The sequence below is a fragment of the Carex rostrata genome, chromosome 14 (assembly GCF_964058835.1).
Source record: "Carex rostrata chromosome 14, lpCarRost1.2, whole genome shotgun sequence".
In the NCBI taxonomy this organism is placed as follows: domain Eukaryota; kingdom Viridiplantae; phylum Streptophyta; class Magnoliopsida; order Poales; family Cyperaceae; genus Carex; species Carex rostrata.
The window spans coordinates 7,824,821-7,844,372 of NC_135931.1; the positions used below are offsets into that span (position 1 = coordinate 7,824,821).

At 39.1% G+C, this 19,552-nt stretch overlaps 2 protein-coding genes across 4 annotated transcripts; both read right to left on the minus strand.

Annotated features, from left to right (window-relative positions):
• Window positions 1–2,668: 2,668 nt before the first annotated feature.
• LOC144565211 (RNA recognition motif (RRM)-containing protein) lies at window positions 2,669–10,671 on the minus strand. The gene is made up of 5 exons (XM_078314895.1): window positions 10,460–10,671; window positions 9,723–10,139; window positions 5,079–6,049; window positions 2,937–4,372; window positions 2,669–2,848 (listed from the first exon to the last, which is right to left on the minus strand). The coding sequence occupies exons 2-4, from the start codon at window positions 10,137–10,139 to the stop codon at window positions 2,956–2,958; spliced, it is 2,805 nt and encodes a 934-aa protein (XP_078171021.1). The 5' UTR covers window positions 10,460–10,671; the 3' UTR covers window positions 2,669–2,848; window positions 2,937–2,955.
• A 4,616-nt stretch (window positions 10,672–15,287) lies between these two features.
• APO1 (APO RNA-binding protein (DUF794)) lies at window positions 15,288–19,552 on the minus strand. 3 transcript variants are annotated; one of them, XM_078315066.1, is made up of 9 exons: window positions 19,241–19,552; window positions 19,089–19,144; window positions 18,939–18,994; window positions 18,375–18,748; window positions 17,802–18,030; window positions 17,175–17,316; window positions 16,769–16,898; window positions 16,120–16,255; window positions 15,288–15,873 (listed from the first exon to the last, which is right to left on the minus strand). In XM_078315066.1, exons 2-9 carry the CDS (start codon window positions 19,108–19,110, stop codon window positions 15,670–15,672), a joined length of 1,293 nt encoding a protein of 430 aa, XP_078171192.1. In that variant the 5' UTR covers window positions 19,111–19,144; window positions 19,241–19,552; the 3' UTR covers window positions 15,288–15,669. The 3 variants fall into 3 exon arrangements, with proteins under 3 accessions (XP_078171192.1, XP_078171193.1, XP_078171191.1); XM_078315067.1 differs by having other exon boundaries at window positions 19,089–19,138; window positions 19,226–19,552; XM_078315065.1 differs by having other exon boundaries at window positions 19,089–19,138; window positions 19,241–19,551.

A 19,552-nucleotide genomic window follows, 5' to 3' on the forward strand; every position in this document is an offset into this window, starting at 1 on the left:
GCAGTCCTGACAGCTGCGAGACTGATCAATAGGATGCCGTCACGTGTGTTGGAGTGGAAGTCCCCGGTTGAGTTATTGAAAGGTGAGATTAGTGATAGTCTCCCCTTGAAGGTATTTGGTTGTGTGTGTTTCGTGCAGAACAACAGACCAAATGTGGGAAAACTGGATCCGCGAGCGGTCAAATGTATCTTTGTGGGGTACTCGGCCACTCAAAAAGGCTACACATGCTGGAGTCCCGTGGAGAGGAGGTTGTTTGTTAGTATGGATGTCACATTTCGAGAGCATGAGCCATACTACTCCTCTCAGGTTACATCACCTTTTGGAGACTCGCTCGATACTGGAGGTATGAGGCGAGAGGGGGAGAGTAGCAGTGGTAGTGAGAGGAGGATGGTGGGCGTGAGCGATGTCCCTTGCGCGCCAACAGTTGAGGAGTCGACTGTTGTGGAATCGGCTGTGGTGCCGGAACGAGGCGGGGATGATCCCGATAATGGTGGCACTCAAGCTCAAGGGGAGCTGCGAGTGTACACGAGGAGAAGGAGGCAGGTTGAGGATACCGCGCCTACAGTGCCGCTTGTGCCAAGTCCCTTGTCCCTTCCTACCCCGACTTCTGAGACACCATCCACTGACTCAGAGCACACAGGTGATATGATTCCTCTCTCTACTCCTCCCACTCCCATGTCGGTAAGGAGGACTTCTCGCCTCAATGCGGGAGTTCCCCCTGATCGATACGGTTTCCCACATGATATTGCCCAGTTTGTTTCTTACTCTCACATCTCACCTGCACATGGAGCATTCATTGCATCTCTGGACATTGTCTCTATTCCTAAGTGTTGGCAGGTTGCTAAGGAGGATCCAAAGTGGAAAGCCGCCATGCTTGAGGAACTTGAGGCTCTCGCAAAGAACAAAACCTGGACGCTTGTGCCATTACCACCAGGAAAGAAGGCGGTTGGATGCAAGTGGGTTTTCACTGTGAAGCAAAGCCCAGAGGGTCGGGTTGAGCGTTACAAGGCCCGGTTGGTGGCAAAGGGGTACAGTCAGACATACGGTATTGACTATGATGAGACTTTTGCACCCGTGGCGAAGATGAGTACAGTGCGGACACTTGTTTCCTTAGCAGCGAATGGGGGTTGGAAGTTACATCAGCTTGATGTGAAGAATGCCTTCCTTCACGGCGAGTTGTTGGAGGAGGTGTACATGGAGGTCCCACAGGGTTTTGGCACGAAACAAACGGAGGGTAAGGTGTGCAGACTCAAGAAATCTCTTTATGGGCTGAAGCAGTCCCCTCGAGCCTGGTTTGACAGGTTTAGGAGGGCTATGGTAGGCATGGGGTATCAGCAGACCAATGCAGACCATACAGTGTTCTTTAGGCGACATGGAGTTCACATTACGATGCTGGCAGTGTATGTGGACGACATGATTATCACTGGTGATGATGAGGGTGAGATTGCATCACTGAAGAAGAGGTTGAGTAAGGAGTTTGAAGTGAAAGACTTGGGGCAACTCAGATACTTCCTTGGGATTGAGATAGCTCGTGGTGCAGAGGGGATTGTTTTGTCTCAAAGGAAGTATGTGCTGGATTTGCTCACAGAGACAGGTATGCTAGGGTGCAAGCCTGCGGTGGCCCCGATCGATCAAAAGTCTAAGCTAAGTGCTGAGGCAGGAGAGCCAGTTGATAAGGAGAGGTACCAGAGGTTAGTTGGTCGATTGATCTATTTGAGCCACACTCGTCCTGACATCTCCTTTGCGGTGAGTGTGGTGAGTCGCTACATGCATGACCCTAGGGAGGGTCACATGGATGCTGTGTACCAGATCCTGAGATACCTGAAGAGTGCACCAGGCAAGGGGTTGATCTTTCGCAAGAATGGGCATTTGAATATTGAGGGATATTGTGATTCAGACTGGGCTAGTTGTGCCGATGATAGGAAGTCCACGTCTGGATATTGCATGTTTGTAGGAGGCAATCTGGTCTCCTGGAAGAGCAAGAAACAGTCGGTAGTTGCGAGGTCCACAGCCGAGGCAGAGTACAGGGCCATGGCTTTAGGTGTTGCAGAGATGATGTGGTTGAGAGCTCTGTTGGTGGAGCTCAAGATGGACCAAGGGGCACAAATGAAGCTGTGGTGCGACAATAAGTCAGCTATTAGCATTGCTAATAACCCTGTGCAGCATGACAGGACCAAGCATGTGGAGATCGACAGATTCTTCATCAAAGAAAAACTGAATAGCGGGTTACTTGAGCTGGGACATGTAGCTACTAGAGAGCAAGTGGCTGACTGTCTCACTAAAGGGCTTAGTTCGTTGGATTTGTCGAGACTATGTGACAAGATGGGCCTAGTGGATATTTTTCGTCCGTAGGCTCATCTTGAGGGGGAGTGTTGTTATGTTTATCTTTGTATTAGGATAGTTTGAGGGGGTTATTTGTAAGAGTGTTTGTAAGGCTCTATATAAGCCTAACCCTTGATTAATAAAGATAATCCTCCTTTTTTACACAAAACTAGTTTTTTAATAAATAATAGTATTGAAAAACAAATATTCAATTCGTATTCAATTAATATCTAATATGTATCCATCTAATAACCGATCCTTTTGCACCCCCTACTTCAAATAGATCTTTTGGGAACTTCTGCTCTGTAACTTCATTTTCAAAGAAATATCTTAGATGAGAAGTATCTTTTACAATATATTATTATGGAAATATAATTTCATAAAAAACAAAAATACTCAATACTACACGTTTCCAAGATTAGACTTTGAATCTATGTAACAAAGTTAAATAAGCTAAAGTATGCACGAGCATTACAAATTACACGAGTAATCTGCCGCTGTGCGCCGCAATCAAAGCGATCCAAATCTGCAATAGTAATAAGAATTAAACTAATGAGACAACAAATAGGCAATGCAAATTAAATTTTAGGAGCTTGCTGGTAATTTAACAGTACCTTCCTTTTTGAAAATCCACTACCGTCTGTCAGTACCAGCACTTGCTTGTTGCTGCATCTGCTGTAGCAGAACTGCTGCAAGCTGCATAGTTGCTTGCACCCGCTTATGCTGATCAGGTTCAGTTGCATTCTCGCCCTCTACTCCACCAGAAGCACCGCTCATTTGTTGCTGTTGTTGCACTGCCGGAGGTACACTTGCGATTGCCTGGCCAACTGGCAGGCCCCAGATGCCAGATGGCATGGGAGGAGCCTGTGAAGTGTATGGAGGCAATGGTATACTATTCATAATTGGATTCATGTTTGTGTTTGGATTCAGGTTTGGGTTCAGGTTTTGAATTTGTTCCAGTGAATTCTGCTCATAACTGATATAATTTGTACCAAATTGGAACGGCATAGATGCTGGTTGAGGAATTGGAGGAGGGACCGCAGCTCTAGGTGGAGGTGGCCCAGCAGGAAGGGGAGGAGGGGCAGTTATGTAATTTGAGGTTAATTCTGGTCTAAGCTGAAAATTTCCTGAAAAATTGTTGTTCTGGAAGGGATCGTAACTGCCTACACTATAAGGTTGATGAATTTGTTGCCAGGTTGGGTTAGAGGGAGGCTGGTGTGGAAAACCTGAAGCATTAGGTTCTAGATTCTGTTGCTGGATCGGATTAGGAAGTAGCGGGCGTGAAAAGCCCATTGGACCTTGTTCTAAATTCTGTTGCTGGAGCGGGTTAGGAGGTGGCAAGCGTGCAAAACCCGCAGGACCTTGTTCTAAATTCTGTTGCTGGAGCAGGTTAGGTGGTTGCTGGGGCATAAAGCCCGACGTACCTACTTCCTGAACCTGTTGCTGAACTGGAGGTAGGGGTGCATACCCTGAAATACCTGGCTCTTGAATCTGTTGCTGGATTGAGTTAAGAGGCGGCTGAGGTGCAAAACCTACAGCACCAGGTCCATGATTCTGCTGCTGGATTGAATTTGGAGGCAAATGTGGGGGTGTAAAACCAGAACTATAGTTGCCCGATGTGAAGTTACCTGAAGACGGCCCAACATGGCTACGGAAGTCAGGCGAATCACGCGCTTTATAACCTGAGCTCTCTTCGATTCTTCGTCCTGGATTGGATACAGGCGGGTCAAAAGTACGACCTGGATCCTGATCTGAAACCATTTGTTGATTAAATTTGAGGATCAAGCCAGAAATACTCAGTTTTCCTGGGACCTTAAGTATCTTCTCAGTAAAATCAGAAGGTGGCACAAGAAAAAGGGAAAGTTTCTCTTCCAACTTTGCCACCGCCACACGTTGTTTTTCAGTTAAGTAATGCATGAAGTCATTATAGGAGGCAATGTCAGAATCAGATCCAGGTGCAAAGAACACGACCCATGATGCAGCAGCCTGGTAGTAGTGCCTGGACAACATCTCCAGGTTTGTTCTCGCGGAGCAATTCAAGATTTCTGGCCTGGAGTAATTTGGAAATATACAAAGCGACAAATCAATTAGCCACCTGAGAAGTCTGTGCATCTTCAGAGTTTTAACTCATTGTTAACTATACTTTCAACCATTCTACCTTGCATTGCATTACACTTCTTGTTTTTATTTTATTTTTTTGTAATTATGTTCAAACCTAATTGTCAAATTTTGTTTAAGCAAGTCTAATTTCCTTTCTCTGGCGTTTCCTTGATAAGTTTTTCTTTTCTCCAAAGAGGATTAGATGTGATCCCAGACACTAAGGATTACAGGGACTTCTTACAGTTATCCTTCAAATGACCCTTCCAAATATTTTGAGAGGTACATGAACATTGTCTTATTCAAAAAAATTCAAACACATTTTCAGAATTACATGGATACCACATGTTTGCAAAAAGAAAACAAAATCTTTTGAACCATAACACCAAAAAATATATCAGTCTACTCTAAAAACACACTAGCATGTGTGTATAAATATTTACAATTCCCAGTTACCTCCTAGAGAGGGGTAATTTCAGCATTTTATGACAGAACAGCTGAGAGATAAAATGCCATATTTTATAGAGGCATATAACATAATTCTCATTTTCCTTTTTCTTTGAAAATCTGCTTTGACGGTCTAACATTCTAAGGTTTCTGGAACACACCTAAATGCTCAAATTTTGAAACAAAATTTAATGAGTCAATATTTCACTTACAGCCTAACATCTATTGTTTTTCCCACTGGGAAGCACCTAGCTCGGCAGACAGCTGCACCGCCCTTTGCTATTACCCCCTCCCACTTCCACACTTCTTTCATTACAGACCTCTTAACATTTAAGCTCGACGCCTTCCCCGTGTTTACATCAAGTAATCCCCCTCCTCCAGGGCCTGCCCTGACTCCACCAAAACCTTCCTTTAGTTGTGAGAATCGAGTTGACCTTCCCCGTAATAGCTCATCAAATGGATACTCAGGCAACTCGCTTTCCAAATCTCCAATTGCATCAGGCGAAACACGCATCCTCTTGTGTAAGGGGTAATAATCATCATGTTCCGGGCCCTGCCTATGATTCACAAGTGGAGACAAAGCGTGGGAATCGTCAAGATACTGGCCCCGCCTCCTCTCATGAGGTAGTGGTGAAAGGTATGGATCATCAGAGTATGGGACCCGCCTCCTCTCAAAAGGAGTTGGTAAAGGGTATGGTTCATCATAAACCGGTCCATGCCTCCTTTCAAAAGAAGGTATGCCATAACCCTCATGAAAAGGGATATTTCTACTGCCTCTCCTCATTGGCTCAGTGTCTGGCCGGTCAAAGGTCGTTCCAAGGCGTGGTGACATGGGACGTAAGTGAAAGTCCCCCCTGTTTCCCTCAAATTCAGGGTCACGGTCGTGACGACGAGGTGGTGATCTCCTTGCAGGTCCACTTCCTGCAGCTTCACTTAATGCAGCTTCACTCCTTGCAAAGGAAATGTGAACCCTGGGATTGTTGAACAGCTTCCCATTCAGGGCTTCTCTGGCCCGTGAAGCTGAAGCTACATCCCGGTAGTGTACAAAGGCATAGCTGCGCCCTGGAAAGGTGGCAATTCTGATGATTTGCCCAAAAGGTGAAAATGCCATTCTCAGAGCAGTTTCATCAACATTGAGGCTTGCAGGAAAGCCAATCCATAGGATCTCACTGGGTTCCATGTCCTATAAATCGAATGCAATATGAGCAAAGATCAAAAAAAGAAATTGATTATAAATGCATGCTATGTCATATTAATGGCAATAAAAAACAGAAAACAATAGGAGAAGGTCAAAACACAACCCACATAAGTTGTGGTACAAGATGGTAAATAAGCAATAAATCTCATCGAGCGAACAACAATTTATGTCCTACATCTCTATACAAGGATCTTGATCTACCAAGCTACAGCACCTTTATAATGCTTAAATTGGAAGAGAAAATAAAAATAAATAAATAAATAAAATGAGCTCCCATAAAAGTTAAAAGGTTTTACATTTCCACTTTGCACATTTGTATTCAACAAAAAGACAAAAAGAAAAACAAATGAATCAAATTGCACCAAACTAGTAAAAGTTAAAAGAAACTAATTGAAATGTAGCTTCATTCAACAAAAATTGACTGCAAAGCAAGTACAAAGATTTCAACATATGCCACAACTAAACAGGAAAATTTTGGTACAACATAAATAAAGAGCTAGTCACGTAATTTTTCACGTGTGCCCCTAAAAGATGAGCACTCGCTCCAGCAAAAGATGGGAACTAGTACTTCATCTCCTATTTTTCTAAAGAAAGAAGCATCTGCAAATACCCCTTTATCAACCCTAATTTATTTAGAGCTAGACAGCAGAAAATGAGAGTTTAGTCTGGGCATCATCATAAGTTGCGTAGCATGAATGAGCGTAAATAAGAAATTGAGTGCTATATGTGGTTCAGGATATACTTCCTATGTTCTATAGTGTACACTTCACAAGCTTTTGCAGGGATACTTCTATTATTTTTTTTAAGTTCTTACGGTAAGACATTTTTTTCTTTTGATTGGATGTTTGATTAAGCATTTCAACTTAAATTTAGTTATAACTGCTTAGTCGTTTAACATTTGTGCTAAAAATTGCAACATAACACATACGTTCCCCTTGTGGATTGTTTCTTATTGCAATTTATTATTTATATATGTTTTAATTTCTCATGAAATGTCTACCACTCATATTTGAGAGGTGTCATTTGGAGTTTAGGATATGCTGAAATGATCAGCACAAGAACAGTTGCTATGCGTGGTATAATTCTATAATGCACACTTTTCTTCTCAGTATCTCTGAAAAAAGAGAAAGTCATTCCCCATGAACACTTTTTCTCACCTGTGAGAAATAGTGAGGAAGAGGAGATTAAGTATGCATCTCTTTGTACATTAATTTGGTAATCTTTGGAATAAAATAGGGAAGTGATTCTATGGAGGATGGCTTCAAGATACCTTGGTGTGTTCAATGTTACATGTTTCATAGGGTGTTTATTGTATTCCTTTTGCAGGGCTAACCTGATATTTAAGTTTTTACCAGAATAAATTGCCAGCATCTAAGAAAAGAGAATGAACTAATCTTGTGCAATACTGTATTTTTTTAAAATGGTTCAAGTGCCTGCAACTGTTACAATAGAGCTGTACCTAGAGAAATGTGCTTGCACCATGAAGTCTTTTATTTCTTTGTTACCTATTTTTTATTTTCTAATCATTTATGTTTGCCCTTTAAGTTAACCTTCAACTACAGGGCTGTGACTTGGGTACTAGTCTTGGTGTCGCTGGAGTTGACCTTCAACCATAAGGTTCTGAGTTCTGAGTTCCAACTCATATATCTGAACTGGCAAGAACTGGTAGGATGACCTTATTATTGATTTGCTTGATTAATACTATTAATCTGATAGAGTAAATTTATGAAAATACACAGACAATTGAAACTTTGATCTCCGGAACTGCTTCAAGTAAGTGCAGCACAGTTAAATGCGGGTTTTGACCTGAATTTACACCTTATGCTTAATTTTTTTTATTTAGGCTTCTCCAAAGCTTAATGACAAAATTTGGTAGATTCCCATTGACAGATACCAAATCAGGAGGGATTTAAGAAAGTTCAGGGGCTGAAATGAAAATCTGTCAACACTTGAGTTATACTATAATGCTATGATACTCCCAGACTTCCAATTGAGCGGCTAAAGCAGGATTCATTTAATTTCAGATTCAATTTCTTAACATGTACTTAATATAGGGATTGTAAAGGGGCACGGCATGTCAAGCACAGGTGGCAGAAAGATACAGAATCTAAATGAAATTCTAGGAGGACCATAGGCTGAACACGTTTCAACTAGAGGGTGGGGAACTTTTGAATCGATAATCACTAATCAGAGAAATATGCAGTGCTGGCTTTGATTAAGGTTTTCACGACATCCAAGGAAGCTAGGAATACTGTAGAGATCAAACCATGAACTTACATCCCCTTGAGGCTTTAAATGGAAATTAGTTAAATGTAAGGACCAAACTGAGAACTCTGTCATTTGATGGAGTTGTGCTGGCATGAAATGTTCATACTTCAAAAAATAATATAGCCTTGTTGAGGGCTGAATTGGGAAATTTTTAAGTTCAAGGGCCAAGACAAAAATCATGATTTAGTTCAGTTAATTATCATCATAATGCTGGGCTGACTTTTATTGCAGATGATGGCAGATGATGGAATAATAAAAGCATATTTTATTATGATAACATCCCTCTTATGCGGAGTATTCACTGAGATACCTGACCGTGTAGAACACTCACAGCCAGGCCAAAATCAATTCGGTACCTATTTGAAATATAGGGGGGTTCGCTTTGAGATTCATACCAGATTAAGACAGACGACTCAGATCTCATTCTACACGGTCAGGTATTGCACTGGATCTGAATTCCATGTGCTGACGACCTCAAATGCAGATGATTGCATTAAGTCTTGCTAAATCAAAAATCTTGATGCTAAGGTGATTTATATTAGCTCCCTATGAAGTTCATTCTAAGAACTTTCTTCAATATGTTTAACCCAAATGCTATAATAGCATCCTCTGATAATCAAATGCAACATCTTTCTATAATAAATTGCTATGCACCAAGAAACTTGAAGTTTTATTCTTTAAGCTCTAACATGTGAAAACTGTAAAACCTTATATCTCTAATAAACCGAATTTAAGGAACATTTTTACCTATTATTTGAACGTGTGCTTGATCTGCATGGGATTGACAGAATGCATAACTGCTATTAAAACATTTTGCTGCATTGGTAAGTAGGTTGACTTAACAACCTGATACAATCTTGACAGTTTGACACTAGTCCTATGAAACCTAATATAGAACATGACCTAGGCTTTTATCATCGTGCTCGGGTAGCATCTTCTCATCTTAGGCACATTCTTATAGTACATAAATGTAGAAATTCTAATTTTCTTCTCTTTCAATAATTTGACTTTATATTACTTTAATACACATTAAAAATGAGGTAGAAGGCAGGGGCAAAAAGATATTAGTCCTTTTAGCAAGTAACCCCTTTTAATTTTAGATTTTAGCAGATGCACTGGTGACATCAGCTTTGTACCAATATAGGTAATTGAATTCCTATTGGACAGTTTCCATTGTTCTCAGAACTTTTTGCCCTAGCATTTGAATTATAGGTCAGTTGTTCTACTTGCTAGTTTCGCACGAAATTTTGTAAACCTTACACTTTGGCATTCTTCCTAATAATTTTGACACTTCAGGCTCCTTCACACAAGGAAATAAGCAAAATACTAGAAAACTAAACTCACTCAACAACGCATTGACAGTACATAAAATGGGCATTTCGAAACTAACCCCCTTGGAAAATTCAATTTTAATGGGGCACCCTTCGATGTGGATCCCCTGTAGGGCCCGGAGTGCCTTAGCAGCATCCTGCACCATTGAAAAATTCACAAATGCATAGCTTCGACCTGGCAAGTGGTTTAAGCTCTCCACATCTCCAAACCTCTGGAACTCTGTAAAAAGCATTTTCTCGCTGACAGTTGAGGCCAGATTGCCGACCCAGAGGTGTCTTGAGGGAGGAGGGCCCAAGCCGCCACCTGAGGGATGGTGTGAACCTGGTTCAGTAATCGGCTTACGTAAGGGTGCAGGTGATAGCCGCAGACGACTGCCCCTGCCTCTGTCTCGACTCCGGTCTCGGTCCCGGTCCCAGTCTCGGTCCCTATCCCAATCTCGGCCCCGATCTCTATCCCGGCCACGGTCTCTTCCCATCTGCAAATTGAATAAAAATAAGTTGATATTCAGTTCATTAAACACAATTACAGTGCTTTTTCAATAGATTGCTCAATCCTGAGATGGAGCGAAGGATTGCCAGTAGGAGCCCAGACCCCCTACTCTATTGTTTGTGAAGTACCTTACTTAAAAATTAGAACCATCTACTATAGCAAGCAATAGCTCATTGTTGCGTTGCTACCATGGTTTGGAAAATCTATCTATCTACCGGCAGCCCACTGCCCGATTATTGGGCAATTTTTAACAAACCGACTGGCCGCGTTTTGGGCGGAAGAACGCTAGAATTGGAAGAGACTCACCTTCCGAGTGACGCTGATTCTTCCTTCTAGTCTGTTTGTGACTGATTGGGTCTTCAGATTTGATTTTTTTTTTTTTTTTTTACCGATTCTTCCAAAATGGAATGCGATTAGTTATCGGAAGAGAGATTTGGGGTAGCTTGAACGCCTTGAAGTATGTTTCGTTAATTAAAAGGAGGAGGAAGGTGGGTCTACCGGGTGGGATCAGACTGTCAGCCAGCTGCGGTAAAATGGCAATTTTCTTCGGAAGAAGATGGGTTTGTGATGTTTGTCCGTGTCGGGTCGGATCCTGTGGTTTATTGGCTAGGCAGCCTAGGCTGGTAAACATATTGACAGTTGAGCTATCTTGGTAGCACGCAGTTAGGGATGAAAACGAATCGGATGCGGAGAGGATAGTAATAAAATTATATCCGTAATCGTTTTTAGTTTTCAAATACGGATACAAATTAGATCAGATATTTATTAGAGTAAAGATAATGTCCCCCTTTCCAGTCCCCTATCTGCCGAGATTTTTATTTTTACCCAATTAAAAAAATATTTTAATAATAATAATCAAGATTTATCAAAAATTTTAAAAATACCCAACCCGTGAAATTTTTCCACGGGTTGGAATTTTAATTTCCACCCGTGGAAAAATTCCACGGGCCCAACCTTTTTTTTTTTTTTAAAAAAAAAACAGAAATTTGTATTTATTTTTTATTTTTTGTATTGAAATATTAGAAATATTGGATATATTTCTTTGAAAATAGATGGAATACAATATAATTTGATTTATTAGAAAAACTGCAACAAATAACCCGGATCAATATTTTTCAGGTCGGATTTTTCGCGGCTGTAAGAAAAATTAATATATTTCTTTATGTGTTATTGGAAAAAAAATAAAAATGCTTAGACCCAACGGGCACTTGATGTGATCTTGGCGAGGAACTGAAATGGATCACTAGCATTCCGAGTTATTGATCCCGGTTCAAAAGTCACTTCTATGTAATCTAGAAAATATTATTATCTTTCTAGTACATTTAATTTATTAAAAGTTATATCTATTTTGAAAAAAAAACAAAAACTTTAATTTATTTAATGATTATTATTCAAAAATAATTCTCAAAATAGATACAACTTTTAATAAATTAAATGTACTAGAAAGATCATAATATTTTCTAGATTACATAGAAGTGACTTTTGAACCGGGATCAATAACTCGGAATCTAAGCATTTTTATTTTTTTCCAATAACACATAAAGAAATATATTAATTTTTCTTACAGCCGCGAAAAATCCGACCTGAAAAATATTGATCCGGGTTATTTGTTGCAGTCTTTCTAATAAATCAAATTATATTGTATTCCATCTATTTTCAAAGAAATATATCCAATATTTCTAATATTTCAATACAAAAAATAAAAAATAAATACAAATTTCTGTTTTTTTTTTTTTAAAAAAAAAAAGGTTGGGCCCGTGGAATTTTTCCACGGGTGGAAATTAAAATTCCAACCCGTGGAAAAATTTCACGGGTTGGGTATTTTTAAAATTTTTGATAAATCTTGGTTATTATTATTAAAATATTTTTTTAATTGGGTAAAAATAAAAATCTCGGCCCTATCTGTCCCCCAAATTAATGGTTTATGGTAGTTAATTAATGCAATCATTAGTAGTTCCCTGCTAACTATAATTGAAAATCCCTCGCTGAACTCGTTGAACTTCAAATTTTCCTTCTCCGAGTCTCTTTCTCGGCGTGGTGCACCGTCGAGATCCGGCGAGGAGAGTGTGGTGCACCGTCGAGATCTAGCGAGGATAGCGTGGTGCACCTTCGAGATTCGACGAGAAGAGCGTGATGCACCATCAAGATCTGACGAGATCAGGCGAGGAGAGTGCGGTGCACCATCGAGATCCGGGCGGGAGAGCGTGGTGCACCATTGGAGGGGTCCATGCTAGCCCAGCGAAGGTTGTCAAAGTAGAACAATGAATACTTCATTTATTAGATATGCGTACTTCATGTTAGATATGAATACTTCTTGGAAGAGGTGGGGTGAGAGAGATGAATCTGACTTTGAATTTTGAATTATATATTATTTCAAACATGTATGAATACTTCGTAATCGCCAGTATGAATACTTCATTTGTTTAGATATGAATACTTCTTTATTTAGATATGAATAATATATAGATTCGCTGTAGTGGTCTCCAATCTTGGCAAATGTCGCTTTCAGGCGGTTGCGGTCCCCAATCCAGACTGTCACAAGACGTCAGCGGTCCCCCTGGTCGTTACTGGTCCACTCCAACTTGTGTTTACATATGACAAATGGTTCTGATAATAAGTATGAATACTATAAATCCGTAGGTATGAATACTATACGTTTTGACTATTAATAAAATAGCATTAATCTTGCTCTTTGGTGGTAGTTAGCACGTTTTAACTATTTTTTTTGTCTTTTAGTGCGGAGGACAGATAAGGGACTGAACTAGGGGGACTGTTAGTCGATCCCTATTTATTAATATTTTTAAGTTCATAATATTTTATAATTATAATAGTGAATAAAATAAATATTTTTATAATATATATATTAAATTATAGAGTATATATCTTAAAAGAGGAGGGTTCAAATGCCTCCATGTTTTTGTGTCTCCATCATGCCTCCATCTCTCTCCATCATTTTCAAAGTTCAAACAGTCGATCCGAACCGCTCAACCTAACCTCCATACTAAAATATGTTTGGAGACCAAATTTTATATTTTTAGGAATTTTTTTACTATTTTTTTAGATAGGTACAAAATCAGTAAATCTGAACCATCTAAAAACAGTATTTTTCTACCTATCTAAAAAAATAGTAAAAAAATTCCTAAAAATATAAAATTTGGTCTCCAAACATATTTTAGTATGGAGGTTAGGTTGAGCGGTTCGGATCGACTGTTTGAACTTTGAAAATGATGGAGAGAGATGGAGGCATTATGGAGGCACAAAAACATGGAGGCATTTGAACCCTCCTCATCTTAAAATTAGAGGTTGGCTACTCTACTTCTATAAGCATACAAAGTATATGCTTATAAGTCATTTTTTTGTTTTAAAATCTAAAAAGTCGATCTGAACCGTTAGATGTGATCTCTATATTGAAATGTGCTTAAATACCAAATTTTATATTTTTCTGAATTTTTTTACTATTTATTAAGCCACCTTGAAAATCGTTGATCCAACGGTGGCTTAACAAAACAGTAAAATCAAAAGCAACCGTTGGATCAGCGATTTTCAAAGTGGCTTAATAAATAGTAAAAAAAAATCAGAAAAATATAAAATTTGGTCTCCAAGCACATTTCAATATAGAGATCACATCTAACGGTTCAGATCGACTTTTTGAATTTTGAAAACGAAAAAATAACTTATAAGCATATACTCTCATATGCTTATGTAAGTAGAGTGGCCAACCTCTTAAAATTATATATGTATCTAATTTTTCAAATATGAATCAGATATTATCTGCTTTGTTTTCATACGTGCATGCAAAACATCGTCAATAGAAAAAATAAAGAGAAATTTAGATATATCCATCATAACTTGTTCAATTAGATATTTTCTCATCTAAATTGAAAAATTAGTTATTTGCCCATCAAAACTTCACCAATTTATTAATATGCCCATGTCTGAATATCATAACTTAAAAATATAATTTAATAATAAACAAAAGTTAAAAAAAAATCAGATTTACCCTTCTAAATTTCAGAAACTCACAAATATAATATTAGTTTTTGCAGAGGATTAATCGAGGAACTTGAAATGAAAAACAAAAAATTAGATATATAAAAATATGGCTTTACGAAATGTGTTGGTTTTAGCCTGTTGTATTTCTGGAGCACCACCGTTTTAGGCTTTTAGCTAACTTGAACTGTAGACAAGGTCGGAATGGCTTTGCAAGGATTGCATAGATGGTAGCAGCGAACTAGCGAAGAATGAGAATTAATAATGCAATATGATTATATGAGTGAGACTATCTACATTGCAATGTATGGATTGGTTTGTGCATTGGATTTATATCTTTATTTTCAAAGTTCTAATAATCAATCTAAACTGTTCAACATTTCAAGGATTGCATAAATGGATGTAGAGAAGAATGCCATTTAAATAATGTACTATCGTATTTCTAAATTGCTGCCTGCCTATTTTATGTGTTTATAGATTTTTGCATTCTGTATTTACTATCTAGTACGAAACAGGCAAGAAGATACTGTGAATGGGTTCTGACTAGAGAGCATTACTGTACATATTCTAAATGAGAAATTTAGATATATATACCCATCATAACTTCTTAGATATATTCCCGTCTAAACTCACTTAATTTATCAATATCTCCATTTCTTGATTGAATTACTTAAAAATAAAAATTAATATTAATAAAATATTAAAAGGACAGTTTTACCCTTCTTTGTCACAACCTTTAACAGAAGAATATAATTAAACGTCAGAATTGACGGTCTTTTCCGTAGAGTGGTTCTTATCAAGTTCATTGCACAGGTCAGAATGATGACGGTAGTATATATGCTGAGTGATTTTAGATTTCTCACTTCACACCGGTAGCATTTCTAATATTATGTGTTTTGCTCGTGAGCCAATAGTATTATCCAGTTCCTGGTTGTACTCTCAGACAGTGCCAGTGTGGTGGTAACTTGCTACAACAACATAATTAGCGCACTGTATTACACATTAGGGAAAATTATATGTGAACAAATGTATAGTATAGCATCAGCGCGTCGAGGTTTATATGCAAAAACGTAGCCCAAAGTCCAAATATACAATTACCTAGAATATTGAGAAGTTTAATGATTTTATAAAATTAAGATGAAGATGTTTTCTAAAATCATTTCTTGACAATATAACTTCAAATTGCACACTGCTCTCAGTAAATGTATCTAAATAAAAAAAAGATATTATGCTTGATTTCTTAGTAGCTATAGATGACATAGTTATGTTTGAGATTGAATATATATATTCTAAAACTCTGTTACTGGCTTCAACTTTGTTGCTGCTAACTAGATCAGCCAAATCATTACCTACTACTTCATCAGCGAATTTTAAAGTTGCAGATAGCTAATTTTGGGAATCATGTCAATTTTCCTCCTAACGTGGGATTTGTAATTCTTAGCGTAGTTTAGGAGAAGCAAGAACACAGCTTAACCATATAAATAAACTACACCCAAGTTTAAAACTATTTTATATGTATAGATCTATCAAGCCACCAATCTGGCTTCTTCTGAATCTGGTATAATAATATCCAGCCGCATCAACGGCCGGTATACATCTGGTATCTGCGCCCCAGCTTGCACACACAGCTCCACCACTGCCAGTGCTTTACCATAGTACCTCTTTAAGGCGGCCTTGATGGGTGTCCCATATGGATCTCTCATATGCCAGACATAGTTCAGTGGCAGCACCTGTGACATCTCTGATATCAGTATAATGCGGGACAGTCCAATACTTGTACAGTTCTATTGCTCAAGCAACTTTTTGTGAAGCAGTAATAAACTTTAGTAAGATAGCAAGGTCTAAGATACCCTAATAGGCCCATGCAGTACCATAAGACTATTAAAAGGCCAGTATCTATGGTGAGACCTTAATTACAAAACAAGATAAAAAATGCTAAAAGTACCCAAGAAAAAATATTGCACACAAAAAGTCACCTCGTCAACCCTAGCATCCTGCCAGCCATGTTTACCATCTCGCCACTGGTGCTTGAAGGCCCCACACCACTTCACATTATGGCCCCACGGACCAACATGCACCTCTGAGCAGTACCCACATGCCTTAACACTGTATCTGTTAAGATTACAATGGCTATGTCAGCATAAGCCTTTGGGGCAGTCGGTTTACATGACACAATAGCAATGAGCCATGGACACGAGCTTATACTGAAAGCAGTTGACAAGAATAGAACTGGTTTAAACCAGATCAGGTTAAAAGTTGCAAAAAAATCAGTCTCTCTCTATCTCAGGTTTTTTTTTTTTTTTTTTTTTTTGAAAAACTTGGCAGTGGCTACCACGCATATATTATAATTAAATTGAGTTCTTACAACACAGCTTCTCCTATTGACCTCTGACAACCGACAGTCTCTCTCCCTCTCTCTCTCTCTGAGGCTAAGCTCTTAGAACAACGAATTAATTTGACTTTAAATCCTCTCCCACGTAGGAAAGTTTCTACACAGACCCGGCCTGTTGGTTTTCTCCAAGATTTGTGCTAGCTGAATCTTCAAAAAACCTCTCCAAGATCAAGGGATGAGGTCCTGAGGATGCATGGAACAGAATATGATGACTCGTAAATTTTTTATAATACCTCTTCATGAGCTCTTGCACCCCGCTGCGTACTGTCATGTATGCCTTCAAGGTACTCTCTGCTAGCTTTCTCATATCGGCTGGTGAGGAAGGTACATTCTGCGCTAAGTGGGCCCCATATGTGTCGAGCTCTACAGAGTTCATTTTGATCATATATTTACTAAAGAAAGACATAGTAACATACCAGATTTTTTTTTATTTCTTTGGCTCAAGGTTTCTAATTACTTTGCAAACAAAAAGTGACTCAAAAATTGCATGCTTAAGTGTAAATGCTTTTGGGATTACATTTTCGGAAATGGATGGTTTAAACACAGTATCCAACTTGGTTATACAATCTAATTTTTCAGGTCTTGACCTTGTAGGATCATTGAAATGAAAAATCTGACAGAAATAAAACATTAACTGACCATATAGGAGAGAAGTGCAATCTTCAGCCCTTCGGGGCTTGGGCTCTTCAACATACCCGCCATTGTAAACTACCTTTTTGCCCCTCATTCGTATTGGCTCTGTTCGCCGCCTTGAGGGATACTCTGGTAAATCGACACCAGCCTGGATGTTTAAGTTTGAACATGAAAAATGAAGTCAGGTGCTGTTTTGAGCCAATGGAGGAAACAATAGTAGGTATTAAATCGTCCTCTTATTACTGCCCAAAACTGTTCTTAAGTCTAACACTTTCAAGAAACTGACCCTACTATTTTCCAATTTTTCCTTGTTGATTGGAATAACAGTAGGCATTAACTTTCTTCTTACTGGCAGTAATTTTATTATGGAATCACGAGAAACATACATCATTAGTCAAAATCTTTCTAGAATAACTTGTTCTTTTACAGAATAAATGAAGTTCTCCTTGGAATAGTAGGTACATTGCAGAGATAGAGAGTAAACCCAAATCCCATATTTTTCTTGTTCTTATTAAATCAAATGTTTCTCTCACTTCATCTCCCTACCAGCCATATAGGTAACTAGATATACCAAACTCAACAAACTAGGTTGTTTTCTGTTATAGACTTGGTTGACTGATAAACCTAACACACCTGAATGCACAGCTCAACAACAGCTGGAATACGATCATAGGCAAACCGAGTTTCATGCTTGACCCTTCTGCCAAACGGGTCAAACTGGTGGTATGATTCGATGGGTACCAAGACATCATTTACAGAGCCCTTGACCCATTTATGGAAGCTGTTCCGTCTATTACTACCTGAACCAGTGCAGTCTTGTATCTCGTGCCCTGTAGGGCCTATGTGGATCTGAGAGCATTTGCTACATAAAGAAGGGGGTTAGTGGTGGGAAATTAGCAGAGAGACAAGTACAAGAACACTGGTATGACCAAGACTAATACATTGCCATCTCCACAGTACCAAGTGGTGGGTTAAGGTGCTATTTAAGTATTATAATATGTGATGGTATTATTACTGATCCCTGTGTTTAGTGACCAGTGGGAACTGATTGTATTCTCCCAACATGTCAGTATATGCTACTGGGTATCTTAATAGCAACTACCAGGAGTGCTATTGCTTCTTGGATTTTCCTACTGACTGGTACATTCTGATACCTCTTCAGTTAGTACACCATTAGGAGGTTCATACTGATGCCAAAAGCCATACCTACAGCCATAAACTGATACAACAGTAAGCAGCTGAGAGAGACCTTTGATTAGCACTTTCCAATTCTCCAAGACCGTGTGAGCAACTGGTATGAGCTCGGGTACCAGTATTCCATTCTTTGGGGGCTCAAGAGGTTTATCTATCCCCTTTTCAGCCAGAGCTCTGGCCTCTCTTGCTTCTGCAACCATCTTTTTCATAGGAACTACGTAGGGCTTCTTTTTACTTTTGGGATGCACAGTTGGAAGATCTACATTTTGTGGGGAATTCTCATAATACTTCTTCTTCTTTTTAAGGGATTCTAAAGAAAATTCACCACAGGCACAGATAGTTCTTGCTCTAGGTTCTGTACTTTGTTTGTACAGTAGAAGTTTGACCTGAGGTGATTTGAAAAGGAAGGAGAGAGTCAGGAAATCAGTACCAAAAAATAAAGCAAACAAAAGAAGCTCAAAGGGTTGGTACTGAACTAGCACTGAACCAGTAAAACCAAGCTCGGTACTACAGTACCAACACAAACTTGCTGTCAAACTGGGACTTTTTCAAAGCTAAGATCTGACATAATGGTACCTTGACTGGATGAAAGCTTTTAGGTCTATATATCTCTGGAAAGCTGAAACAATTAACTGCAGAAATGAGAGTAAAGAGACAATAATTTATCAAAGAAGACATACCCCAAGTAAATTACAACAATGAAATTAATGAAATTACAACACATACCCCGAGTAGGAAGGGTCTCCATGAAAACCCCGAAGTAATAACTGGTCAATCTGAATCTGTTCCAAGTACACAAGTAAACAAATATTCAGCTACAACAAATATCACACAATACACATGGCACTGTAAAACAAGAATACCATGCCTGCTCTTACAGGATTCTCTGTAATCGCGCCTAGCACGCCGGTCTCGCAACTGAAGCCTCCGGTGCAACGCTCGGTTGAGTGTGGAAAGAGGAGAGAATAGCGATGGCTCTTGTCAGAGCGAAGATAGCAACGCAGAGAATAAAAAAAATCTCTGTCGAGGTGGGTAATTCATACTAGGCCACGAGGCCGGACCTTAATTTTTCTAATTTAAAGAAATTTGGGCTTTCGAACTGCACAATTGGGCCGAGGCCTATGAGTGCTTATCCTCCGCATCTCTTGAATTCTTTCATGAAATCTAGCACGAATATTGATATGATGTCG

Bases quoted from the DNA above. Each gene is read 5' to 3' on its own strand.
- APO1 (XM_078315066.1), bottom strand. From the start codon at position 19,110: ATGGAGACCCTTCCTACTCGGG. The intron at 16,899-17,174 runs GTCAGTTAATGT...TGAACTCTGTAG, and splicing joins TTGCACTTCTCTCCTATATG to AGCTCGACACATATGGGGCC. The intron at 15,874-16,119 runs GTGACTTTTTGT...GAGATGTCACAG, and splicing joins AGGATGCTAGGGTTGACGAG to GTGCTGCCACTGAACTATGT.
- LOC144565211 (XM_078314895.1), bottom strand. From the start codon at position 10,139: ATGGGAAGAGACCGTGGCCGGGATAGAGATCGGGGCCGAGATTGGGAT. The intron at 6,050-9,722 runs GTTAGTTTCGAA...TTCGATTTATAG, and splicing joins AAATTGAATTTTCCAAGGGG to GACATGGAACCCAGTGAGAT. The intron at 4,373-5,078 runs GTAAGTGAAATA...AAATTACTCCAG, and splicing joins AAAACAATAGATGTTAGGCT to GCCAGAAATCTTGAATTGCT.